We start from the raw sequence: 26,949 nt of genomic DNA, 5'->3' as shown, positions 1-26,949 counted from the left end.
AGTGCACAAATAATACTGACCTGTGGCCCACTGTGGTCATGGCCAGCGCAAGGTAGCAGCCAATGGGGAGGCCGGACCTGACAGCCTTCAGCAGCGGGTGGAATGTGGAGGATTCGGTTAGTTCAAGCACAGCATGAGAGAGCGGGGCTGAAGGCCAGCTTTGTCGGATGCCGTAGTCGTTCATGTGCAGCTTCAGCCTCAGAACCAGGCCCCAAGCCCACTGGTTGAAAGACGTTTCGGGCGTTTCTCCATAGCGGACGATGCTGGCCAAGTAGGAGACCTACAAAAGAGACCACTCTCCACTTGTCTACAGCAATGCAAACTTGCTCAGTGTTGATTTACTTAACAGAAGAATGAAATCCATAGTCTGTAAGTGGCCTCCATGGGCGTCCACTACAACCCCTTCATGACACTAATACAACCCCTTCTCAGAGGTGGCCCCTCAGCTGTGGAATGCCCTTTCCACGGATATAAGATCGGCCCCCTCTCTTCTGACATTCCAAAAAAAGGTTAAAACCTGGCTCTTCGAGCAAGCTTTTCCTAACGTAACATAATCAGGTAAAGATGAAATAATGACTTGACAATGCAATCTGGATAATGATTTTAGTAAGGAGACTATGTTTCTATGGCTTTGTATGGTTTTATATTATATGCTCTATGTGTTGCACTCTAGAACAGGAAAAGCCCTCTGACTGTAAACACCACACTGTTTATTGGGAAACAATTCCTTTATTGAAGATAATTAAAAAAACAGCAAAGTAAAAAAACACATTAAATGAATAGGTAAATCCAATTAGGTAAGAAGATAAGCAGGAGCAAAAGTAGTCCAGGATAAAGTTAAGCAAAGTCCATAAAAGCAAAGTCCACACTTCATAAAATCAGAGAGTTGGAAGAGACCTCATGGGCCATCCAGTCCAACCCCCTGCCAAGAAGCAGGAATATTGCATTCAAATCACCCCTGACAGATGGCCATCCAGCCTCTGTTTAAAAGCTTCCAAAGAAGGAGCCTCCACCACACTCCAGGGCAGAGAGTTCCACTGCTGAACGGCTCTCACAGTCAGGAAGTTCTTCCTCATGTTCAGATGGAATCTCCTCTCTTGTAGTTTGAAGCCATTGTTCCACGTCCTAGTCTCCAAGGAAGCAGAAAACAAGCTTGCTCCCTCCTCCCCGTGGCTTCCTCTCACATATTTATACATGGCTATCATATCTCCTCTCAGCCTTCTCTTCTTCAGGCTAAACATGCCCAGCTCCTTAAGCCGTTCCTCATAGGGCTTGTTCTCCAGACCCTTGATCATTTTAGTCACCCTCCTCTGGACACATTCCAGCTTGTCAATATCTCTCTTGAATTGTGGTGCCCAGAATTGGACACAATATTCCAGGTGTGGTCTAACCAAAGCAGAATAGAGGGGTAGCATTACTTCCCTAGATTTAGACACTATGCTCCTCTTGATGCAGGCCAAAATCCCATTGGCTTTTTTTGCCGCCACATCACATTGTTGGCTCATGTTTAACTTGTTGTCCACAAGGACTCCAAGATTCTTTTTCACACGCACCGCTCTTAAACCAGGCATTGTCCCCCATTCTGTATCTTTGCATTTCGTTTTTTCTCTAATATAATTCAGAAAACCAGGAAACATTAATCCAAGGCATGAGTAGGTATTCATACAATCCAAGAATCCAAACCTTGAAACAAGAAATACTTAGACAAGAATATTTCCAGAAGGCTTCCATGAAACAAGGACATGAACTACACTTGATTATAAATGATGCTTCATCTGACTATATTTCCCATACTTGGAACTTTCCCATACTTGGAACCCCTCATTAAGCTATCCCAAACACTCAGAAAACCTTTTATTTCTGATCTTTGCAAAGAAGAAAGGCCTAGAGGTGCTCTGCACCACTTCTTAATGCTTTCTCCAAAGCTGTTCAGTTACTACTGAAACTGATTTCATTACACCATGAACTTGTGAGAAGCACAACAAAGAGACAAACCCTTGGTTCAAAAAAAACCCCAAAGTCACATTTGTTGACATTTTAATTTACTGATAAAAAGGCAAGGGAATTTAAAATAAATTTTCCTATTTTGATTTACAATATCTACGTTTTAAATGATCAGGAAATATTTGAAGGGTGACAGATTACCTGCTTGATGCTTTCAGAGATGAGCCCACTGTATGGTTTCTGAGAGAGGTACTTCTGGTAAGCTTCTAAGACCATTAGTGCAATTTCAGCATGGACCACGGGATCAAGGTGAAGGCTGCCCTGCTCAAGAAAAAATGGTATATTTTCAAGGAAGAGTCTGACCAGAAATATTTTGAAAAAAAAGTGTTTTTCCGAAAAGGGTATAGTGAGAAATTCCATCACTTGCCTGGCCCCCATCTAAGCTGTTTTGGGTTCTTTAAAAAGATTGCAAATTATTAAGATTAAAAAAATATATCTTATTTTACTGATTAAAGGCTTCAGTCTTGTTTTTAATACCTACCTGCTCATTTGGTCCCCAGTTGAGCCCCTCCAGAATAATACAAGCTAATTTATTCTCAACTTCAGTCAGGTTGTAATTCAGCAGCCAGTTGCGGATCAGGGCAATTTCTGGAGGGGAAGGCTTCCAGAGATGCATTGGCAGCTCCTTAAATAAATAAAGAGTAACCTATAGAGAGAAAAACAAAAGGGCAAAAGTAAAGTTGTAAACACTGACAATGCAAACAAACCACCCTGAAAATTGCTTTGCCCCTAGAAATCTTCCAGGCGTCTTGTGATTTTCTCAAAGAACCCACAATGCTCTGATTTATAAGAAGAACTTCTTGAATATAATGCAAAAAGTGGATGCTAGAAAGCTGGCTGGCACAACCTGGGGATCACAACCAGACACAGTGAAGACATCTGCCTTTGCACTTTGCTACTCTGCTGCTGAATACACATGCCCAGTGAGGAAAAACATCTCACCACGTTAAAACAGTGGATGTGGCTCTTAATGAGACGTGCCACATTATCACTGGTTGTCTATGCCCTACTCCACTGGATAAATTATACTGTTTAGCTGATACTGCAGCACCTGACATCTGTCAGGTAGTAGCAGCCAGCAATGAAAGGACCAAGACATTGACATCTTTGGCCCATCCTCTGTTCAGATACCAGCCAGCTTGCCAACGCCTTAAATCAAGAAACAGCTTCCTAAGATTGAGAGAGATCCTCGCAGGACTTAAATAGAGGTCTTTAAGCAGATGATGGGAGGCTATCTATCAGGAATCCTGAAGTAAACAGATCCCTTATATTGGTGGAAGAAAGACTACTTTACCATTTGAGTATCTTTTTAATGCTGGGATTAGGGGTAAAGGATCACCGGGACTGTGGGAGTTAGTTGCATTAAGATCACTACTGACTGAAAGGTCATGAGTTCAAAGCCAGCCCGGGTCGAAGTGAGCTCCAGACCAAAACTGTGTAGCTTGTTGTCGACCTTTGCAGCCCAAAAGACAGTTGCATCTGTCAAGTAGGAAAAATTAGGTACCACATTGTGGGGAGGCTAATTTAACTGATTTACGAGGCCATTAAAAATCACCAGGAAGTATGCAAAGAATTAGGAAGTGACAGCTCCCCTGCTGACCAGAAGCTGGAATGTTAAATATTCTCTGAGTGTCTGCCTATATATGTTGTGTGTCTATGGCATTGAATGTTTGCCATGTATATGTACATTGTAATCCGCCCTGAGTCCCCTGCGGGATGAGAAGGGTGGAATATAAATACTGAAAATAAATAAATAAATAATCCCCATGCAAGTAGAAAAAATGTGAACCAAAAAATGCTATTTTTTAACTTGATAGAAAACCCTGCTAGGCATCTCTAGGTTTGGCACTATGATTCAAAGGTAAATATTCACCAGAACCTGACTTCAGAATCACACTGGAGGACCTATAGATTCTTGAGGTTCTCTAATGTGACCACAGACTCAAACTGAAACATCTAGACCAGTGTTTCCCAACCATCCTAATGCCGCGACCCCTTAATACAGTTCCTCATGTTGTGGTGACCCCCAACCACAAAATTATTTTTGTTGTTACATCACAACTGTAATTTTGCTACTGTTATGAATCGTAATGTAAATATCTGATATGCAGGATGTATTTTCATTCACTGGACTAAATTTGGCACAAATACCCGATATGCACAAATTTGAATACTGGTGGGGTTGGGGGGGGGGATTGATTTTATCATTTGGGAGTTGTAGTACCTGGGATTTATAGTTCATCTACAATCAAAGAGCATTCTGAACTCCGCCAATGTTGGAATTGAACCAAACTTGGCACACAGAACTCCCATGGTCAACAGAAAATACTGGAAGGGTTTGTTGAGTTTTGCAGTTGTAGTTCATCTACATCCAGAGAGCACCGTGGACTCAAACAATGATGGATCTGGACCAAACTTGGCAAGAATACTCAGTATGCCCAAATATGAACACTGGTGAAGTTTGGGGGAAAGAGACTTGACATTTGGAAGTTGTATTTACTGGTATTTATAGTTAATCTACAATCAAAGAGCATTCTGAATCCCACCAACAGGATTGGGCCAAATTTCCCACACAGAACCCCCATGATGGTCTTTGGCGACCCCTCTGACACGCCCTTGCGACCACCCCAGGGGTCCCGACCCCCAGGTTGAGAAACACTGATCTAGATATTACTACAGAACATTTCAATCAAATCCATGAATTAGGAAACCCACAAATGTGGAGGGCCAACTGTACTTTTGCATATAATCCACCATTTCTTGACACAAAATTTTGCTTAGGACTCAAATGAACCTATCCATGGTCAAAGGACATTACCCAGCTTTAGGCTTCTGCTGTCTGACACAGTTCTTACCATGCCGACCTTTTCTATGGTGTCTTTGACTCGCTCCAGCAGGACAGAAATCATGCCTGTATGGACAGCAGTGATGGCGCCCAGGAGTTCCCGGCCAATCTTTGAAAAGGTTTCCCTTGTGGAAAGGCTGACATAAGATACCTGAGTGGAAACATGCAAGAATTCACATATACACATACATATATCATTTACTGAGGATGCTTAGCACCTATAAATTAATATATTTGAAACTCCAAGTGAATAAAGTAAATGGGCTATATGGCCATGTTCCAGAAGCATTCTGTCCTGATCTTTCACCCACAGTAAGCAGCCAAACCTTGAAGCTGCAAGGCTATTCAGTGTTAATCAAGGTGATCAATTGCAACATTCCCACTTGCTTCAAACAGACAAGAATACTCACTCCCACTCTGGGCATTATTCCACAGATATATAAACCGCACTTGCCTTGTTTCCAACAAACCTCACAACCTCTGGGGATGCCTGCCATAGATGTGTGTAAAACATCAGAAGATAATGCTTCTGGAACATGGCCATGCAAACTGGAAAACTCACAGCAATCCAGTAATTCTGGCGATGAAAGCCTTCGACGACACAGAGAAGTAAATGTTTGGATTGCTCACCTCAAGGTGAGTTGAATCCAGTGAACAGCATTTTGCTAAAAACATATTAAATACAGGTTGAAAATCCTTCATCCAAAATGTTTAAGGCCAGGGATGTTTTGGATTTTTTTCAAACATAACAAAAATGCATATGTGTAAATAATGTGATGTCTTGGAAAAGGGATCCAAGTGTAAACATGAAATTCACTTGTTCCATATATGCCTTGTACACATAGCCTGAAGATCATGTTATGTTGTTGTTGTTGTTCATTCATTCAGTTGTTTCCGACTCTTCGTGACTTCATGGACCAGTCAATGCCAGAGCTCCCTGTCGGCTGTCACCACCCCCAGCTCCTTCAAGGCCAATTCAATCACTTCAAGGATGCCATCCATCCATCTTGCCCTTGGTCAGCCCCTCTTCCTTTTTCCTTCCATTTTCCCCAGCATCATTGTCTTCTCTACGTTTTCCTTTATTCTCATGATGTGGCCAAAGTACTTCATCTTATACACAACCTTTTTTTGTTATTATTGCCCATGAAATATGAGAAAGCAAAGGTGTCACTGCCCCAGGCACCCATGGGGACAACTTTGGAGTATTTTGGAATTTCAGATAAGGGATGCTCAACCTACATATTCATAGCAGGAGTTGTAATGCTTGGTCACTCTTCCACAAAGCCCGTTCACCTATTGAATATTGCCTTGCTCACCTCGTAGATCTCTAGCACAATGACTTTGACAAAGTCCTCGTCGGCATCATCCCGTTTTGTCTGAGCCATTTGAGCAAAGGTCGTCAGTAGGCAGATCTCCTCGGAGCCATTCATGCTCTGGAGATACTTCTCAAAATTCTCCAAGTGGGCTGGGTCTATCGGAATGAAAGAGAGGATGTGCGTGTTATTTTTTTCTGGATCAAACTACTGGAAGTCCATCATGAACATCTTACTCTGCTTCCTGACAAAGAGACTGGTTTGAGTGAGTATCTCAGAAGGCACGACTTGTCAGAAATAAAAAAAATTAACTAGGTATTTTTAATTACAAAAATGTGAGTCAAGGGTTAAATGAATGCAATGAATCAGCAAAAGCTGAAGTTCCATCTTAGCAGGTATGCCTGTAGCTTATCAGCTGTCAGTCTGAGGTAAACCTCAGTGAGAGAAAAATCTCAGTCTGTGAGAAGGCCATACAGTGTGAAGTAGGCCTTAGAGTCTGTGAGAGAAAGCCTCACAGTGTGAGGTAAGTCTCAGTGTGTGAGGAGACCTCACAGTATGAGATAGACCTTAGTCTGTGAAAAGATCTCACAGTGTGAGGTAGGCCTTGGTCTGTGAGAGAAGGTCTCACAGTGTGAGGTAGTCCTTAGTCTATGAGAAAGCCTTGTGTGAGAAGGCTTGGTGTGAAAAGCTTCTGTGAGAGAAGCCCCAGGTTGAAGGCCTTGTGTGTAAAGTTGTGTGTAAAGCAACTGTGTGAAGCTCATGAGTAAGTTCGGAGTGTGAGGAGGCTCTGTGAGAGCAAAGCTGTTTATCTGTATGAGAAAGAAGCCCAGCGTAGAAGCAAAGAAGGAAGTATAAAGAACTTTATTTGTGTTATGGAAACCTTGTTTTTGTAAATTGTGCAACCATATTATTTTGCTATAAAGAAAAGATCCTATGGAAGAGATAACATCAGCTTGTGTGTTTTTGTTCTTTTATCACTTTGTGTTTTTGCTCTTTTAATCACTTTGTGATTCGACTAAAATGTCTAGATTTCTAGGGTATACACAGAACTACCTAAAACCAGGTAATATCCTATACATAACCCTAAGCCAGCAGTTCTGTTTGGCCTACAACTCCCAGAAATCCCAGCCAGTTTACCAACTGTTAGGATTTCTGGGAGTTTAATAATAATAATAATTATTATTATTATTATTATTATTATTATTATTTATTTATATACCGCTCTATCTCCCAAGGGGACTCAGAGCGGTTCCCAGGTAACATTAAAAAACATACAAAGTAAAACAACATAACCGTAAGATTAACAAACACAATATAAACATAAAAATTGTTGCCATAACACACATATATTAAAAGTAATCCTGCCTATTCAAGGCAATTAAAAAATTTAAAAGGCCGGGCCAAGATTTGTGCAAGCCCAAAAATTCTAGGTGGCCCTGGAATTAAGTGCAATGCTATGGCAGGCAACAATAATATTGGGTACGGGTCTGTGGCTGTTCGTTCCGGGGCCGATTAGAGGAAGTGATCTGGGTAATTGGTAGGAAGAATAAGGCTGTATTCGACAATGTGTAAGACTGAGTTAGAACTGGCCATTTTCAAAGGCTTGTTAAAACTACCAGGTCTTCAAGCTCTTACGAAAGGAGGGGAGGGATGGGGTGATGAGGATGTCTTATTTCCCTTGGAAGGGCGTTCCAGAGGCGGGGGGCCACCACCGAGAAGGCCCTCTTTCTCATCCCCACCAACCGTGCTTGTGACGGAGGTGGGACCGAGAGGAGGGCCTCCCCGAAAGATCTTAGAGGCCAAAACAGGTTGAGAACCAGTGCCCTAAGCAAACCCATGGATCAATACAAGCTAGGGCAAGAATCTTGTTGCCTATAGGATGAATTGGTGGTAGATCCTTTGGGTACGGAGCCTCCGGTGGCACAGTGGGTTAAAGCACTGAGCTGCTGAGCTTGTTGATCGAAAGGTCGCAGGTTCGATTCCGGGGAGCGGCGTGAGCTTCCGCTGTCAGCCCTAGCTTCTGCCAACCTAGCAGTTCGAAAACATGCAAATGTGAGTAGATCAATAGGTACCGCGCCGGCGGAAAGGTAACGGCGCTCCATGCAGTCATGCCAGCCACATGACCTTGGAGGTGTCTACGGACAACGCTGGCTCTTCAGCTTAGAAATGGAGATGAGCACCACACCCCAGAGTCAGACATGACTGGACTTAATGTCAGGGGACTACCTTTACCTTTACCTTTTACCTTTGGGTACAGAGTGAACTACCATTGACCCTCCAAATCCAGAGTTTCTGCACCTACAGATTCCACCATCCATGGCAAAAACATATTAAAAATGAATGCTCAAAAGCAAACCTTGATTTTGCTATTTTATATAAAGGGTATCATTTTGCTACACCGTTGTACATAATTAATTTTGATCATCCATAGATTTGGGAATCCGTGGGGATCCTTGAAGCAAACCACAGCAGATACCAAAGGTCAGCTCTACTTTCCTGCTTCATCACCAACTAAGTGACCTGCACAAAATGGATTCTGAGAATGGAAATGTAAGCCAGTTAAGTTTTGTTCCTCTCCCTCCAACTAATAACGGGACAGTACCTTTGAGTTGGCGTTTGCAGTCTTCCAGCTGCAGAGTGGCACACAGCTTCTCCAAGTTCTCACTCTCTGCACCGTGCATGATGAAAAAGAGCTTCCACAGCATGTTGGTGGACAGGGTTCCGTATGGCATCTCCGACATAAAGAGCCACACTCCTAGCCTTTTGGGATCCAAACACCAAGTAGAAATCACCATTTATTTTCAGCCCCGTTATTTCTCCAAATTTCTTTATATGGTCTCCTATTATCTTCATTTTATCTGTTATGCCTTTTAAAGCCAAAACTGTGTTGTCGGCACACAGGCTAATTTTGTCTGTTTCTTGTCCTATCCCTATTAATTTATCATCATTCCTAATTACATTTGCTAATATTTCTATTATGGTTGCAAATAGTACTGGTGAAATAGGGCATCCCTGCCTAGTCCCTCTCGTTACTTTTATTCTATCGGTTACTCCATCATTTACTAACACCTGCATATAACTATCTGAATATAGTTGATTCACTAGTCCCATTATTCTGCTTCCCAATCCAAATTTATTCACGATACATTTTAGTGTTGGTCACTCCACGCAATCAAATGCTTTGAATATTATCTAGTGCTATGATCCCTGCCTTTATCTTTTGATTTTTTATTATCTGAAATTTGTTAATTAGTTTCCCTACTAAATTTGACATTTGCCTTCCTTTTATGAAACCACATGGATCCTTATTAATATACTAGCTTGGGGACCTGGCACTGCCTGGGTTATTTGAGAAAGGAATTCTGTATCAAGGTTGGTCTTTATCAGTTATTTATATGGCTCTCAGTGTTCTCAGGAAGTTAGTGAAGGTACTGCGGGTCCCATCATTTGTGGTCCATCCTCCTCCAAACTGCACCAGGATGGAGAGTAGGTCATGGGAGCTCTGTGTGCCAAGTTTGGTCTTGATCAGTCATTAGATGAGGGTTGCAGCAGTCTTGGGAAGTGAGTGTAGGTACTTGAAGTCCCATAATCCATAGTCTGTTCTCCCCCAAACATAACCAGAATTTTGAGTTGGCCATGGGGACTCTCTGTGCCAAGTTTGGTCTTTATTGGTATTTGGATGAGTGTCCCTGTGGTTTCAGGGAGTGAAGGTACTGCACGTCCCATCATCCATCATCCGTCATCCTCCAAACAGCACCGGGTTGTAGATTGGCTCATGGGGGCTCTGTGTGCCAAGTTTGGTCTTGATCGGTCATTAGATGAGGGTTTCAGCAGTCTTAGGAAGTGAGTGGAGGTACTTGAAGTCCCATCATCCATGGTCTGTCCTCCTCAAAAGTCCACCAGGATATAGAGTGGGTCATGGGGGATCTGTGAGCCAAGCTTGGTCTTGATCAGTCATTGGCAAGGGTGTCATTGGTCTCAGGAAGTGAGTGAAGTTACTGCAAGTCCCATCATCCATCTCCAAATTTTGTCAGACCCTGGGTCTATTTAATCTCTATTACATTTGGGGATTAATATCACTAGTGCCTGTTTCCAGGATTCTGGAATTTTTTCTCCATTTAATATTGCGTTATATAACTCTAGTTAGTTCTGGGATTAGTTTTTTCCCAAATAATTTATAATATTCTGGACCAAATGCCATTCTTCTAGGAGGCTTCTCTCATGTCCCCACATGGATAGCTGGAGCTGACAGAGGAAGCTCAACCTGCTCTCCCTGGATTCGAACCGCCGACCTGTTGGTCAACAATCCTGTCGGCATAAGGGTTTAACCCACTGAACAACCAGGGGCTCCATTATCTATCTATCTATTATTATTATTATTATTATTATTATTATTATTATTCTATTTTATTATTATTAGACTCATAGAGCAACTGTAATTCTCAAGGTAAAAAGTTCTCCCCCTTTTGGCAGTTGATTACATGTTGAAAAGACCCAATAAAATCCTTGGGTGCTTCTGATCAAACTTCTACCAAGTCTCAGACAACCTCCTGGACATCTTCTTCCATCTGTCAGATCCAGCCCAGATTTTCCTTGTTATGTTTAACACCTACCCACCCATCTATGGTCCATCCCTACTTACCTTTTGGCTTTCAAGACATGGAGCACCGCCCTCAGGAAGAGCTCGTCAAATTCCACTTGGAGTTTCTCCACTGAGAAAGGGTGCATTGGGTAGCCATAGCCTTTTGCGTGGCTGACGTACTGGGCCCAGTGATCGCTCACGTAGCAAAGCGTCATCCTAAGGGATCAGGATCAGGTGAGGAAGAGAGAAGCAAACCAAAGTAATGGAGAAGAATCCAAACCAGTCTCCAGTGGAGCCATATTAGCCCAATCCAGTCCTATCCTCACTTTGAAACAGCACAACAATTGCCTGCCTGTAAGACTGTATTAATGAGAAATGCTGCATTATCACAGGGTGTCTGTGCCCTACACCACTGGAGAAATTACACTGCTTAGCCGGTATTGCACCACCTGACATTCACTGGGAAGTAGCAGCCAATAGTGAAAGGACCAAGGTAGTGACATCTCCAGCTCATCCCTTCTTTGTATATCAGCCAGCACTTCAACGACTTAAATCAAGAAAAAGGTTTCTAAGATCTACAGAGACACTTGCTTGAACACCTCAGCAAGCAAGAGTCCAAGAGTGGCAGGCTCAAACCCAGAACCTCAATCAATGGCTGATACCCAATGAGAGACTCCCCCCTGGGCACACAGAAGACTGGGCAACTTGGAAGGCGCTGAACAGACTGCGCTCTGGCACCACAAGATGCAGAGCCGACCTTAAGAAATGGGGCTACAAAGTGGAATCCACGACATGCAAGTGTGGAGAAGAGCAAACCACTGACCACCTGCTGCAATGCAGCCTGAGCCCTGCCACATGCACAATGGAGGACGTTCTTGTAGCAACACCAGAGGCACTCCAAGTGGCCATCTACTGGTCAAAGGACATTTAATCAACTACCAAGCTTGCAAACTTTGTGTTTTGTTTGTTTGTTTGTTAAAAAATGCAATACAACTGTTTGGTTTGCTCCTGACACGATAAATAAATAAAAGACCGTATTACAACCCTCCACATTCACTAGGGTTAGGAATGTAGACTCACACAAAGGTGGAAAACTCAATGAAATAGTTTTAAATCTGAGAGAATATTTAGAATCATAAAGTTGGGCCATCCAGTCCAAACCCCTGTCATGCAGGAATACACAATCAAAGAATCCTTAACAGATGGACATCCAGCCTCTGTTTAGAGACCTCCAGAGAAGAAGACTCCACCAGACTCCAAAGCAGCATATTCCACATTTGAACAGCTCTTACTGTCAGGAAGTTATTTCTAATGTAATGGAATCTCTTTTCCTGGAAGTTGAAACCTATACTCTGTGTCTGATTCTTCAGAGCTCCTTCCTCAATGTGACATCCTCCCAAATATTTTAACAAAACTATCAAGTCCTAGTTGAATGAGTCCAAGGGCAAGGCAGTAAGAAAAGAAGATAGCCACACAGATGTTGGATTGAATCAATACAGAAAGCCCGCCCACACCCAGCAAGACTGGTTCTCCTTGCCTGATGAGGCGTCCGATCCGTTTCACGAACTGCCTGTACCGGGCTCGGTTGAAGGTCTCCAGCCCCACGGCAAGAAGTTCCACCAAAGAGTTGGCAAATGCTAAGATCTTCATCATTTCTTGGGAAGTTGTCTTCTCTGAATTATAGACACCTGTACAATGGAAAACAGTTCTGAATTCCCAGTTCCCAGCACATTATTTGCAAGTTCAAGACTAAAGGCAGTAAATGTGAAAGGCAAGTTCCTCTCTCCTATATTCCAACAATCTTAACAATCAGATATTTGGGGTAGAACAGTTAATTGGGAACAAGGAAACTGGACTAGAGATTTCTAGCTGCCATTGTCATTCCCCCTCTTTTGTCACTTAGTAAAGGTTTTCCCCTGACATTAAGTCCAGTTGTGTCCAACTCTGGGGTTGGTGCTTATCTCCATTTCTAAGCCGAAGAGCCAGCATTGTCCATAGACACCTCCAAGGTCATGTGGCCGACATGACTGTTACATACCTCATGAAGGTATTATGTGTAGCTGGTAATGTAGGTCAACCAGCAATCTTGGACCACACCCAATAGGGTATAACTGTATGGGTTTTTAGAATACAGTTCTGGAGAGCTTTTTCTCTGTGGAGATCTATGCTCAAAGGCTCTGCTCTGAGGAGCAGGTTGGAGAGAAGCCGTTACGCTGCTCTAAAGGAGGCTATGGTGGAATAGCTGTTTGCTCAAGGTTTATGCTTTGCTTTCTCATTTGACTTAAGATGAAGATGCCTTATTTTGTGTTACTTATAGAATCATAGAATCAAAGAGTTGGAAGAGACCTCATGGGCCATCCAGTCCAACCCCCTGCCAAGAAGCAGGAAAATTGCATTCAAAGCACCCTTGACAGATGGCCAGGGGTGCTTTGAATGCAATTTTCCTGCTTCTTGGCAAGGGGTTGGACTGGATGGATACTTACAAAGACTATGTAAGTTTCTCGCACTGTTTGTTTTTTGTATGCAACATTGCAAGTTTGTATTTCATCTCTGCTATTAAGAGTAAAAAAAAAATGTCTCTTCATTTCTACTCAATAGGAGCATAGTGTCTAGATCTAGGGAAGTCATGCTACCCTTCAATCCACTTTGGTTAGACCACATCTGGAATATTGTATCCAATTCTGGGCACCACAATTCAAGAGAGATATTGACAAGCTGGAATGTGTCCGGAGGAGGGCGACTAAAATGATCAAGGGTCTGGAGAACAAGCCCTATGAGGAGTGGATTAAGGAGCTGGGCATGTTTAGCCTGAAGAAGAGAAGGCTGAGAGGAGATATGATAGCCATGTACAAATATGTGAGAGGAAGCCACAGGGAGGAGGGAGCAAGCTTATTTTCTGCTTCCCTGGAGACTAGGACGCAATGGAACAATGGCTTCAAACTACAAGAGAGGAGATTCCATCTGAACACGAGGAAGAACTTCCTAACTATGAGAGCCATTCAGCAGTGGAACTTTCTGCCCGTGAGTGTAGTGGAGGCTCCTTCTTTGGAGGCTTTTAAACAGAGGCTGGATGGCCACCTGTCAGGGGTGATTTGAATGCAATATGCCTGCTTCTTGGCACGGGGTTGGACTGGATGGCCCACGAGGTCTCTTCCAACTCTTTGATTGTATGATTCTATGATTCTTGTCTGAGTCTTGTGCATGGGACATGACTAAGATCCACTTGTTGCACAACATTACCGTACGGAGTGCCATTACCTTCCCGCCGGAATGGTACCTATTGATGTACTCACATTTGCATGTTTTTGAACTGCTAGGTTGGCAGAAGCTGGGGCTAACAACAGAAGCTCACCCCATTCCCCATATTCAAACCGTCAACCTTTCGGTCAGCAAGTTCAGCAGCTCAGCGGTTTAACCCACTGTGCCACCAGGGACTCCCTTCGTCACCCATTTCCCCTCTTTTGCACAAACGCAACAATGCTACACCACTTGACTAAAATGTCAAGACCTAAACATGAGTATGTTTCAGGACATTAATTACACTGTTCTACAAATTTTCAGTTTTTCTCAGTTGTGGAAACGAAATGTGCCGTTTCTTAATAAATTTAACATGCTGAATTCAAATATAATAATTAAATGTGTTAATTGGCTTTGGTTTTTATGCAACAGCTATTTCAATTTTCTCCATAATAGGTTATTCGTTAATATTATGATAATGCGCCTAACCTTACTGCATGTATATAAACCGTGAATATTTACTAAATTTTAGTCAAATTATATTGCCAATAGTTTATACATGAGAAATATTTATTTAATTAGTCTATTGTTTATGTTTGTGCACCAAGAAACTATATTAGTAGGCCTAATGCAGTTGAAAAATAATTATTTAACAGAAAATTTGATGACAGAGGCAGAAATAATGAGGAAACCAATTGAACATAATTTTGTGGCAGCCACAAAATTGAAATTGCTGGAGTAAAACAACTACTTTCAAAGTAAGTACCTCACAATTAAACAGGAAATAACATTTTCAAACCAGGAACACAGTTTAATCAGAAGTGTTTTGACTTTTTGTGAGACCATTGGAAGCTTCTTCCAAAATACATCCAGAGATGACACTTGCAACCTCCAGTTTCATTACAATTTTGGTAGCCAAACTTATATGTTATGTTCTTTTAACATAATGGGGAGACTTTTTTATCATGTCAGAAGCGACTAAGCAACTAAGTGCTATGTGTTTTTTGGAATGACCACCGGAATGGACTATGACTATGAGATTGATTATGACCCCAAACTAGACGAAGCGGATTTTTAGATGTTGTGTTATGGTCTTGATTCATTGTAAACTGTTGTCTTTTCTATGTTCTGTACACCGCCACGAGTCGCCCTCGGGCTGAGAGTGGCGGTTAACAAGTGCAAATAATAAATAAATAAATAAATAAATAAACTGCAAGTTGCTTGTGGTGTGAGATAATTGGCCGTCTGCAAGGATGTTGTCCAGGTGACACCTGGATGTGTTACCAGACTATGGAAGGCTTCTGGAGCTGACAGATGGGAGCTCACCCCATCTTGCAGATTCAAACCTGGATGTGTTACCAGACTATGGAAGGCTTCTGGAGCTGACAGATGAGAGCTCACCCCATCTTGCAGATTCAAACCACAAACCTTCAGGTCAGCAGTTCAGCCAGCACAAGGGTTTAATCCATTGTGCCACCGCGGCTCCCCATGAAGAAGCAAGTTAACCTGCTTTCCCCTTTTGCTGCTTACACATGCTCAAGAAGGGATTCTGGAGCAGCTTCTGTTTCCTTTGGTTTTGTAGGCAAGACTGCATGGCTACAGTAGGATTGCCTAAAGCAGAATCCCACTTTTTGCCAATAAAAACTGTGTTTGTTGACAAAGTTTTGCCTTTCTCCAGCCATTGTTCAACATATCTGAATGCTGATGCTGCTAAAAACTTTCCAACTTGACAGAGGATGAAAGGGCCTAGGTAAGCACACAACACCATTTGAAAAGGATCTTCGCTGTCAGAGGCTTTCTTAACTGAAGTAGGTCTGCCTTTCACATCATGAGTGACAGCGCTCAGACTTGAACCCTGAAAAAAGTGGGAATTTCTGCAGAGACGTTGCCCAGGGGATGCCCGGATGTGTCACCATCCTGTGGGAGGCTTCTCTCATGTCCTCACATGGGAAGCTGGAGATGAGACGGGGGCTCACCCCATCTCGCGGATTCGAACCGCCGACTTGAACCCTGAAAACAGTGGCAATTTCCCCAAATGTCTAGCAAAGGGTGAGTCAGGCTTGGGGAACTAAGGTTCACAGGAAACATGAGGCCCACAAGTAGAACTTTGCCCATTCCTCCTTCAGAAGCTGACTCACCTTTAGAATCAAATCCAAGAAGATGCTGAAAGAGTTCATGGAATGGGAATTGGGACAGCAGTGCTATCAAGTCATCTTCAAGAAGAAGAACCCAACTAGTATCAGGGTCTTCATCCTGGAAGAAAGAGAATCAAAAGAACAGGGAAAATTCTTTACTAATAAGGACTAATCTGGAGCAAGTAAAAAGGATACAGGTATGTGCTGACCTCACTAACTAAGCTCTAATAGTAAAGTTGGAGGAAGAATGATTAGCATTTACAACCAGACAGCAAGATTCATACTAAGAATGAAAATAAAACTGAAAGACTAGAGGGAGAAAAAAAGAGAAACAGATTTCTTCATAATGGCATGTGAAATATGGGTGACTTGGAAGGCTCTGAACAGACTGCGCTCTGGCACCACAAAAGTGTGAAGAAATCGTTTTTTAAAGATACCTCTTCTCCTCCTTCATCGACTAAAGTCCAGTTTCCAGATTCCTTTCCAGATGACGAGGACGTCCTCCGTTCACTTGGCTTCATATGGCACATAAATTCTGCTCGGTTTCTGCAGGTCACAAAATGCAACACGCCAGAAAAATGAGGGAGAGACACCACATGAAAGAGACAACCCTCTATACATTTTTGTTAATATTCCAGGATGAACCAACCTCCCAATTGGACTAAAAATCCAATGTTGAAACCTAGGTCAGTCAAGAAAAATGAATCCTCACTAGAGAGCATAATTCTGGATTCTTCCATTCCCAAGAAATATAGTCAATTTTTCCCCATAGTGTCAACTTTTCCCTCCACAATGATGGGGAAACTGTACAACTTTCTGAAAAAAGCAATACAGTAAAATTTTCTGGAAAGCCACACAGCTTTCCAGTGAAAGCTACCAAGGCTTCCAACAAGACAAAGAAAAAATTCCAAAATAAAATGATGCACAATTTACTTGTACAACTTTAAAAGCTTTTATTATCTTTAAAAATATGGGGGAAGAACAAAAGGGACAAAAGGCACAGTTTCGAAGGCGATGGCAATTTCCAAAAAGATGGAGAAAAAAGTACAGAAAAAAACGTTGAAATGATTTAAAGGTTGTGCAGATGTAAATTATTTTTTCTTCTTCTAAAACATGCACAGATGATGCACAGCTTCAAAAGCTAGAGCTTTCTATAACCCTAAAGTTTAACTGTGAAGCTTTCCCAAGTTTATATATGGTGAAAAACAATGAAAGTTTCTCTTTTTTGGAATGCTGTGTAGTTTCATCACTGTACACAGTCCTCAAAATGTCGCGCCAAGAATAAAAAAATCTTCCTCCAAAATTCTGGCAACCTTCTAGGTTTGTTTGTTTGTTTACTTCATATATATACTGCTTTTCTCCCCCAAAAGGGTTTCGAACCAATTTCCAACAATTCACGGCAAAAATTTAATGCCTGGCAAACATATAAGAGCAACTGCAACATATGGACAGCCAAACCCAACAGCAAAGAAACTACCAAAGGAACCTTCAAGAGAAAACAGATTGGACATTAATTCAAAAATACTTTAAATAAGGACCTAGCTGAATTATTCTGCAGTTATAAGAAGACTTTTGGGAAGAAGACATCAAGAGAGGCGCAAAGGGGAATGAGTCTAATGGATAGATCTATCTAACGACTAGATTATTGAATATAATACTGGAACTATGTATGTTACGATGGAAGAGATGGGAGGTCAACAAACCCCAGGTTTTTCTTTCTCTCTTTTTTCAGATTTTTTATTGTTCATTCATTCAGTCACTTCCCAATCTTTGTGACCTCATGAACCAGCCCACACCAGAGCTCCCTGTTGGCCATGACCACCCCCAGCTCCTTCAAGGTCAATCCAGTCACTTCAAGGATGCCATCCATCCATCTTGCCCTCTTCCTTTTTACTTCCTTTTTCCCCAGCATCTTTGTCTTCTCTTTCAGATATTATCATAGGTTTAAAATGTTGCACATTTTTCTATTTATTTATTTATATTATTTTCCTTTTTCTGTACCCCTCACTCCCCAATAAAATATTATTCAACAAAAAGAACAACTGTAACATATAACTGTAAAATTAAAATATTAAACCATATTAAATAAAGAAACAACAACAACTAAACATTTAAACATGGAATTAAAAATATATTCATATAAACATTAAAATCACATAATCCAGAACCCAAAGTCTGAGGCCTTTCCAAGGGTCAATTGCACATAATCCTGTTCATTTCTTGCATTGCTTACTGCCCAAAGGCTCAGTCCCACATCCTTGTCTTTACTTTCTTTCTGAAGACCAAAAGGGAGGGTGCAGATCTAATTTTGGTAGGGAGTTCCGCAGATAGGGGCCACCTCTGAGAATAATAATAATCACCTTTATTTGTATCCCACCCCATCTTCCCAAGGGGACTCGGAGTGGCTCACAACACCATAATAGTGTAAACAATAAACAGTAATAAGACTAACAATCAATTTAAAATTAGATTGACAAAAAATAACAATACTAAATCAATATGGAAGTAAAATAAGACATATTAAATTGACACAAAAACCATCCTTCATAAATAAGGTGTGATTACGTTATATAAAAGGCCCTGTCTCTCATCCCCACCAAAACAGAATCCAGGAGGTTCTATTTTGATTCCAGAAAATGTGCCCAAAACTTGGGAACTTCACATTTTGACTCCAGTTGGGAAAATGGGTACCCATCCCAGCCCCAATCCTCATTGTTCAATAGGAACACTATTTTAGGATCCTTGCATGGTCTACTCATGCACACAGAATATGGGAATCCTCACAGGTGAAAGTTTGATCCCCTGGCCCCATTTTTGGTACTAGATCCAGGGCAGCAAACTCCAGCCTTAGGACTGCATTTCCAACCCCTGACTATCATTATTTTCTGGTAAAAGGGAATGAATTGCCCCTTTAGGAAGCCTTAGGGAACAGAAATCTGCCAACAAAATACATGGCAAAGCCATATAACATATAACATATCTGTTTTTCAACACCAGAAAAGGAGTTTTAGGCATTTCTGGTAAGGATTTCCATTTTTATTTTTATTTGTTAGCATTTGGGGCAATCTTTGCAACTACTGAAAAGCTCCAAGGGCAGGGAATTATCTACCAAAGTTGTCTAGCTCTAATGTAAAAGACTTTACTTTTTAAAAGCAGTTTAAGAACATATGAAGGGGCCAAAAGAACAGCAACTAGCCATTAAATCACCCTCTAGGAAGCATTCAAGGAAGCATTCAGTTTTTCTGTATCTGAGTTTGAAGTGGTATAGTTCTGCTATGGCTATATCTACTTTTCAGACATCTGAAAATTGGCACTTAATTCCCCACAGCTTGCTTGAATAAACAGGCCTTTTATTCCATGGATGAGGGCGGCCTTCCAGGAAAGCTTATGGCAAATAACACTTGTTTGCCTTCAGGGAGTCACAAGACTGTGTGCTTTTTTGTTGCACAAGGTGGAAAGAGGAGCAATGGCAGGATGAGGAACTGGGCAGGACCCTGGCTTATAGGCTACTATGCTCTCCTAAATATCCTGCTAGCTTTCAATTCAGGTCAATATAACATTTCCTTCACACCGCTTTTTAATATCACACCTTTTTTACATAACTATGGCAAACATTTGTATGTTGTTGTTCATTCGTTCAGTCGTCTCCAACTCTTCGTGACCTCATGGACCAGCCCACGCCAGAGCTCCCTGTCGGCCGTCACCACCCCCAGCTCCTTCAAGGTCAGTCCAGTCACTTCAAGGATGCCATCCATCCATCTTGCCCTTGGTCGGCCCCTCTTCCTTTTACCTTCTACTTTCCCCAGCATCATTGTCTTCTCTAGGCTTTGCTGTCTCCTCATGATGTGGCCAAAGTACTTCAACTTTGTCTCTAGTATCCTTCCCTCCAATGAGCAGTCGGGCTTTATTTCCTGGAGGATGGAGTGGTTGGATCTTCTCGCAGTCCAAGGCACTCTCAGAACTTTCCTCCAACACCACAGCTCAAAAGCATCTCTCTTCCTTCGCTCAGCCTTCCCTAAGGTCCAGCTCTCACATCCGTAGGTGACTACAGGGAATACCATGGCTTTGACTAGGCGGATCTTTGTTGCCAGAGTGATGTCTCTACTCTTTACTATTTTATCGAGATTTGTATAGACACCCACATATTTCACTCTTTCTCCTTCCACACTTTCTACTTACTTGGCAGGAGACATCAGCAAAGCGAGGGACTGCATGAAATGAAAGACTCCAGAAGGGTTACCAAGGACTCGGATCTAAAAGGAAGGAAGGAAGGAAGGAAAATGCTTTCAATAAAAGTCACTACATTTGAGTTGGAAATCACAGATATCTGATTCTGGAAATTAAACTTATACAAAAACAATAAAATTGTATCTTTAGGAATAAGTGGTCACTGGAAAGGTGGTTTCTATAAGAGCTACGCTTAGAAACTCATACACAAATCATACAGAATGTTTGATAAAAATTAAGGGCAGGAAACAAGTTCAAAAGTGCGGAAAAACTATCCTACACTTATATCATTTCAGAATGCAAATCACACTCTTAAATGTCCACATCTCAGAAAAGAAAAAATTAGCACATCTCAGAAAAGAAGTTGTTGTTTTCTTCAGTCAAGGAAGCATTCGGTTTTTCTGTATCTGAGTTTGAAGTAGTGTAGTTCTGCAGTGGCTATATTTACTATTTCACACATCTGAAAATTGGAGCATGTTTAGAGAATCACAAACCTCTAAATGTGTGGTTTCTCCCTGCGATACTGCATTTCTATGTGCAGGGACTTTTAGAAAATAAAAATATGTTGCAACTCTTTCTTCTGCACATTCAGAAGAAGACCTACAAGCCACTCTATAAACACCTTCGCAGAAGCATATGAGAAGCTCGGCCTGTCATTGAACATCGAGAAAACCAAAGTGCTCTTCCTGCAGTCACCAGCCATTTCCTCTCCAATGCCAGAAATACAGTTTAATGGTGTAACATTAGAAAATGTTGACCATTTACGCTACCTTGGCAGTCACTTCTCCACAAAAGTCAACATTAACACTGAAATACAACACCGCCTGAGCTCTGTGAGTGCAGCGATCTTCCGAATGAAGCAGAGAGTGTTTGAGGATCGGGACATCCCTAGGGATATCAAGGTACTTGTTTATAAAGCTATTGTCCTTCCAACCCTACTATACACCTGCGAAACGTGGACTGTCTACAGATGTCACACTCAACTCCTGGAATGATTCCATCAGCATTGCCTATGAAAAATCCTGCAAATCTATTGGGAAGACAGGCAGGCAAATGCCAGCGTGCTGGAAGAAGCAAAGACCACCAGCATTGAAGCAATGCTCCTACGCCATCAACTCCATTGGACTTGCCACATTTCCGAATGCCTGATCACAGTCTTCCAAAGCAGTTACTGTACTCCCAACTCAATAATGGAAAATGGAATGTTGCTGGACAGGAAAAAAGATTTAAAGATGGACTTAAAGCCAACCTTAAAAACTGTGGCATTGACACCAAGAACTGGAAAGCCCTGGCCCTTGAGCACTCTAGTTGGAGGTCAGCTGTGACCAGCAGTGCTGTGGAATTTGAAGAGGCGCAAATGGAGAGCAAAAGGGAGAAATGTGCCAAGAGGAAGGCGTGTCAAGCCAACCCTGACCGGGACTGCCTTCCACCTGGAAACCAATGCTCTCACTGTGGAAGAATATGCGGATCAAGAATAGGGCTCCGCAGTCACCTACATATCCACCACAAAGACACTACACTTGGAAGGCCATCATACTTGGACAGCGAGGGATTGACTCAGTAAGTACTAAATTTCTATGTGCAGGGACTTTTAGAAAAAAAATATGTTGCAACTCCTTTCTGCCTAAGAAATATTTACATGGCCCCAGGTATATAGGTATACAAAACAGGTACAAAAACCAAACATGTACTGATAATTAGTCAGCATTTGCAAGGCTTGATAAACAGGCTGGTTTTCTTTTTGGGGGGAGTACAGCTGAAGCAAATTCTGCAGAGTCCCCTGTAAACATTGCACATTGTTGCTGACAGATTTGTGCAAATGGGTGGCATTCAGAAACCTTTAACATTTGCCAAGTTTTCTGTGAGCCCAACACTAAGCTAAAGGTAAAGGTAGTCCCCTGACATTAAGTCCAGTCATGTCTGACTCTGGGGTGTGGTGCTCATCTCCATTTCTAAGCCGAAGAGCCAGCGTTGTCTGTAGACACCTCCAAGGTCATGTGGCCGGCGTGACTGCATGGAGCGCCGTTACCTTCCCGCCGGAGCGGTACCTAATGATCTACTCACATTTGCATGTTTTCGAACTGCTAGGTTGGCAGAAGCTAGGGCTGACAGCGGAAGCTCATGCTGCTCACCGGAATCGAACCTGCAACCTTTCGATCAACAAGCTCAGCAGCTCAGTGCTTTAACCCACTGCGCCACCGGGGGCTACACTAAGCTAAGGAGACCCTATTTGAATTTAGGACCCGCCTTTTAAAAAGCTATGTTCTAGAAAAACATTAAAGGTAAAGGTTTCCCTTTGACATTAAGTCTAATCGAGTCTGACTCTGGGGGTTGGGCAAGCTCCCGCACTGACAGTTTTTGGGAGGAGCCTGAAAACTTGGTTGTTCCAATGTGCCTTCCCTGAATGAGAGACTAATAACTCCCTGATCCGACCAATTCTTTGCAAAATGTCCTCTGAAGCACTTTATTCTACCTGTTGGGGCAATCAACCCCACCCTACCCTTTAAAACCCCTGTTCAGACTCAGTTCATTGCTGTATCACCCAGTGTTTTAAATTTCTAATCTATTAGAATTGGCCCTGCCCACAGTGTTGGATCCTTGTGTTTTTAATACATATATATTTGCTGATATGTTATTTATAATGGTTTCGTATTGTATTTTATTTTATGGTTTATATTATTTTTGTATTGGTTTATACTGATGTGTTGTATTGTTCAGGCTTGGCCTCATGTAAGCTGCCCCGAGTCCCCATCTGGTGGCGGAGTATAAATAAAGTATTGTTGTTGTTGTTGTTGTTATTATTATTATTATTATTATTATATTGGTGCTCATCTCCATTTCTAAGCCTAAGAGCCGGCATTATCCATAGACACCTCCAAGATCATGTGGCCGGCATAATTGCATGGAGCGCCGTTATCTTCCCGCAAAAGCGTTACCTATTGATCTACTCACATTTGCATGTTTTCTAACTGCTAGGTTGGCAGAAACTAGGGCTAACAATGGGAGCTCACCCCATCTCGTGGATTTGGACCACCGACCTTCCGGTCAGCAAGTTTAGCAGCTTAGCAGTTTAACCCACCATGGCCCCAGGAAAACATTACATCATTGCAATTCAAAAGGGCACTGCAGCAACTGTAAGAATGAGGTCTCAGGTACATCACAATACAACAGACAGTAAACATCCACACCTGAATGAATGGGACGGCCCATTTGCTGACTCCGGCAGGACAGCGAAGGATGTGGTTTAAGAGGAAGAGTTGGTCCCCTGGAGAGCCAACCCTTTGCAAGACTGACACCTGGAAAGATGGGGAAGAATTTCAAATGTGATTTTAAAACAGGAGAACATCAAAGCACACAAGAACTTAAAACAAATCATCCACTGTGCCTAAAATGATAGCTGGCAGTCTTCAAGGATTCACAAGACTTCCATAACTTTACACTTCCATATGACATCCCACTTAATCTCCGCTGCTTTTAATTCACTGCTGCTTTTAATTGCGCGTTTCATTATGCTGTCTCCTAAATTCAATTTATATGGATTGTTTCTCACTGTATGGCGCACTCTGAGAACGAGTAGTTAAAACTATTAAGTCTTAGAAGTAAATGAATCATTGCCGCCACCGCTCTCCACAAAACAACAGAGAGAAGACATTTTTTAAAAGAGCTGGTAATGAATTTCTGCCTGGATGACTGAATGATCCAGCATTTGGTGCCAAATTATCAGCACAGGGTTCCTCACCAGCCTCTGAAGCCACGAAAGTACGTCGTTCTGGAACTGTGGGTCCTCCACAACTCTGCGGGTAAAACTGAAGAGGACGCTGATGCATTCCTTCAAGGGACCCAAATCCGAGGAAGTATTTTCACCCTGTTTAGAAGCTAAGAATGAGGGGAAGAAAAATAGAAGAATTAGAAGATCCTAGAATCAGCAAGGTATTAATACTGAGAGGAAGGTTTAGGTGGGGTCCCCTGCACTGGATTCAAAACCCCATTCAGCCACTAAATGACCCCAATATACCACATAGGGTTGTTGTATGTGCAAGATCCCACTCTATGTTTGGCTGAGTGAAATCTGAAATTGGCTCTTTGCAAAAGTGTCAAACTTGTGATCCTTCAGATATTTGGGCCTCCAATTCCAGAAGCCCTAGCCAGCTTGTCCAATGGTCAGGAATTCTGGGAGCTGAAGTCTAAAACACCTCGACAACCACAGATTAGCAGCACTGCTTTAATGGATGAATAAAAGGGAATTTCAGTATATGTTGCTTGTTACTTGGTTGAACGGCAAGCAACACGGGGTGCATCTGCACCAGATATGGGCCAACTTTGGCTGGCCAGGCGTTTTCAACTTCAGCTCCCACAATTCCTAACAGCTGATAAGATGGCTGGGATTTCTGGGAGTTGAAGTCCAAAACACCTGGAGACTCAAAGTTTGCCCATGCCTCATCTACACAATAGAATTAATGCGGTTCGATACAATTTATGTAGATCTGAGTATATAGAGTATCTTTGTACATAACTTTTTTTTAGTTTCTGCTAGACCCAGCATGGGCAAACTATCTAACTTGGGGGCAGCATGCTAGCACTCCCTGCTAAGAGGACTGGCTGCCAAGTGATTGAAGGAAGGAAGGAAGGAAGGAAGGAAGGAAGGGAAGGGAAGGGAAGAAAAGAGAGAAAGAAGGAAGGATGAAAGGGAGGAAGGGAAGGATAGAAGGAGAAAGAGGGAGAGGGGGAAGGAGGGAGGAAAGAGGGAAGGAAGAAAAAGCAAAAGGGAAGGAAGGGCAGGAAGAAGGAAGAAGAAAAGGGAGGAAGGGAAAGATAGAATAAAGGGAAGAATAGAAGATGGAGAGAAGGAAGAAAGGGTGGAAGGGAATGGAGGGAGGGGGAAAGAGGGAAGGGAGGGAGGAAGGAAAGACAAAAGGAAAGGGAGGGAGGGAGGGAGGGGGGAAGAAGGAGAGAGGGAAGAGGGAAGAAAGGAAGGATGAAAGGGTGGAAGGAAAGGAAGGAGAAACAGAGAGGTAAGAAAGGGAGGGAGGGAAGGAGGAAGGAAAGAGAGGAGGAAGGAAGGATGAAAGGGAAGAAGGGAAGAATGGAAGGAGACAGAGGGAGAGAAGGAAGGAAAGAGGGAAGGAAGGAAAGGCAAAAGAGAAGGAAGGCAGGGAGGGAGGGAGGAAAGAAGGAAAGAATAAAGGACGGAGAGAAGGAGGGAAGGTGAAAGGGTGGAAGGGAATGGGGAGTGAAAGAGGGAAGGAAAGAAGGAAGGGAGGGAGGGAAGAATAAAGGATGGAGAGAAAGAAGGAAGGTGAAAGGGTGGAAGGGAAGGGGGTGAAAGAGGGAGGGAGGGAGGGAAGGAAGGAAGGAAGTAGGAGAGAGGTAAGGGAAGGAAGGAAAAATGAAAGGGTGGAAGGGGAGAAAGAAGGGAAGGAGAAAGAAGGAGGTAAGGAAGGAAGGGAGGAAAGGAGGAAGGAAAGAGAGGAGGAGGGAAGGATAGGATGGTGTGAGAGGAGGGTCTGAGAAAAGAGCCCAAGGGGGCACATTCGGCCTCTGGCCTGGGTTTACCCATAGCTGTGCTAAAATGTCCACAAATGGCCTAAATACCCTAGAAATTCCCATGTTGGGAGCTAATCAACCCTGGTTATTAGAATATGGAAGACTACCATGAAACCTGCTAGAAAAGTTTAAAAGGAAGGAATAGCCAAAACTATTTTCAAGTAGTCCTTGCATAAGAAAACCCTATGAAATTTATGGAGTCACCATCACTCAACAGGCAACATTAAAGCATACAGTCAACACTCCACATTTGCTGGAGTCATGGGCACAGGAGTTCTGTGAAAGTGAAAAAACAAAAGAATTGCTGTCTTTTAACCAGCAAGAACACATTTCCAGGAATATTGAACACAACTCGATGGCCAACTTCTGCTGGAAGCTGACTGCAGAATCACATTGGAAGACCTAGAGATCCCTAGAAATGGGTTCTCTGAAGAAACATCTAGGCCCTCCAGCATAACTGAAAGAAGTTGACCACAGAATCGCACTGGAGGATGGGGAGAGAATATTTTTAATTGAAACCATGAATAATCAAAGTTGCAAAAGTCAAAAATGCTAATGTGAAGGGACAACTGTATACACACACATGTACTCTCCATGAGGCATAATGTCTAGCAGACTCCCACCAGAAGCAGAAACCCAATCGGAAGGGGAGACACACACCTAGTTCCTGTTGCTGGGTGCCCACGGACTTCAGCAAGGGAGAACTACTGAGCAACGCGTAGATGTAAGACTCCACTTGCAGACGCGACAACACAGAGGTATAGAGGTGCAAGGCCAGAGTCTGGTGCACGTGCTCAGCCTGGGCTTCAAACAGCCGCTTCAGTTCTCCCAAGGCACCCTCGTTCACCTCCACTGTCTGGTAGCGATGGAAGCCGGACACTTTGCACTGATCGGCACAGACGCCCTGCAAGAGAGATAGGGAAGGGTCAGATTCAACATGCTAATACCTGGCTACTATAAGAAACAGATGCTAAAACAAGTGGATACTGTAAGAATATTTAGTATAAATAGCAGAAGAGTGCATAGCCAGGCTGGGTAGGCCTGCTGGAAAAGATCCGACAA

General features: G+C 42.6%; 1 protein-coding gene across 1 annotated transcript in view; it reads right to left on the bottom strand.

Moving 5' to 3' along the window:
* EPG5 (ectopic P-granules 5 autophagy tethering factor) overlaps positions 1-26,949 on the bottom strand; it is a 92,090-nt gene that overhangs the window by 56,040 nt on the left and 9,101 nt on the right. The window contains exons 3-16 of the mRNA XM_060761206.2: positions 26,548-26,791; positions 24,083-24,219; positions 23,532-23,639; positions 20,296-20,369; positions 16,554-16,662; positions 16,120-16,234; positions 12,282-12,432; positions 10,805-10,960; positions 8,765-8,922; positions 6,166-6,320; positions 4,860-5,000; positions 2,486-2,650; positions 2,146-2,265; positions 21-280 (exon numbers count right to left, since the gene is read on the bottom strand). Of these exons, the coding sequence (XP_060617189.2) occupies positions 21-280; positions 2,146-2,265; positions 2,486-2,650; positions 4,860-5,000; positions 6,166-6,320; positions 8,765-8,922; positions 10,805-10,960; positions 12,282-12,432; positions 16,120-16,234; positions 16,554-16,662; positions 20,296-20,369; positions 23,532-23,639; positions 24,083-24,219; positions 26,548-26,791 (2,093 nt within the window). The remainder of the gene's footprint in view (positions 1-20; positions 281-2,145; positions 2,266-2,485; positions 2,651-4,859; positions 5,001-6,165; positions 6,321-8,764; positions 8,923-10,804; positions 10,961-12,281; positions 12,433-16,119; positions 16,235-16,553; positions 16,663-20,295; positions 20,370-23,531; positions 23,640-24,082; positions 24,220-26,547; positions 26,792-26,949) is intronic.

Source organism: Anolis sagrei, chromosome 2, assembly GCF_037176765.1.
Source record: "Anolis sagrei isolate rAnoSag1 chromosome 2, rAnoSag1.mat, whole genome shotgun sequence".
Lineage (NCBI taxonomy): Eukaryota > Metazoa > Chordata > Lepidosauria > Squamata > Dactyloidae > Anolis > Anolis sagrei.
The sequence above is the reverse complement of the archived record's forward strand: the minus strand, read 5'-3'. Positions and strand labels throughout refer to the sequence as shown.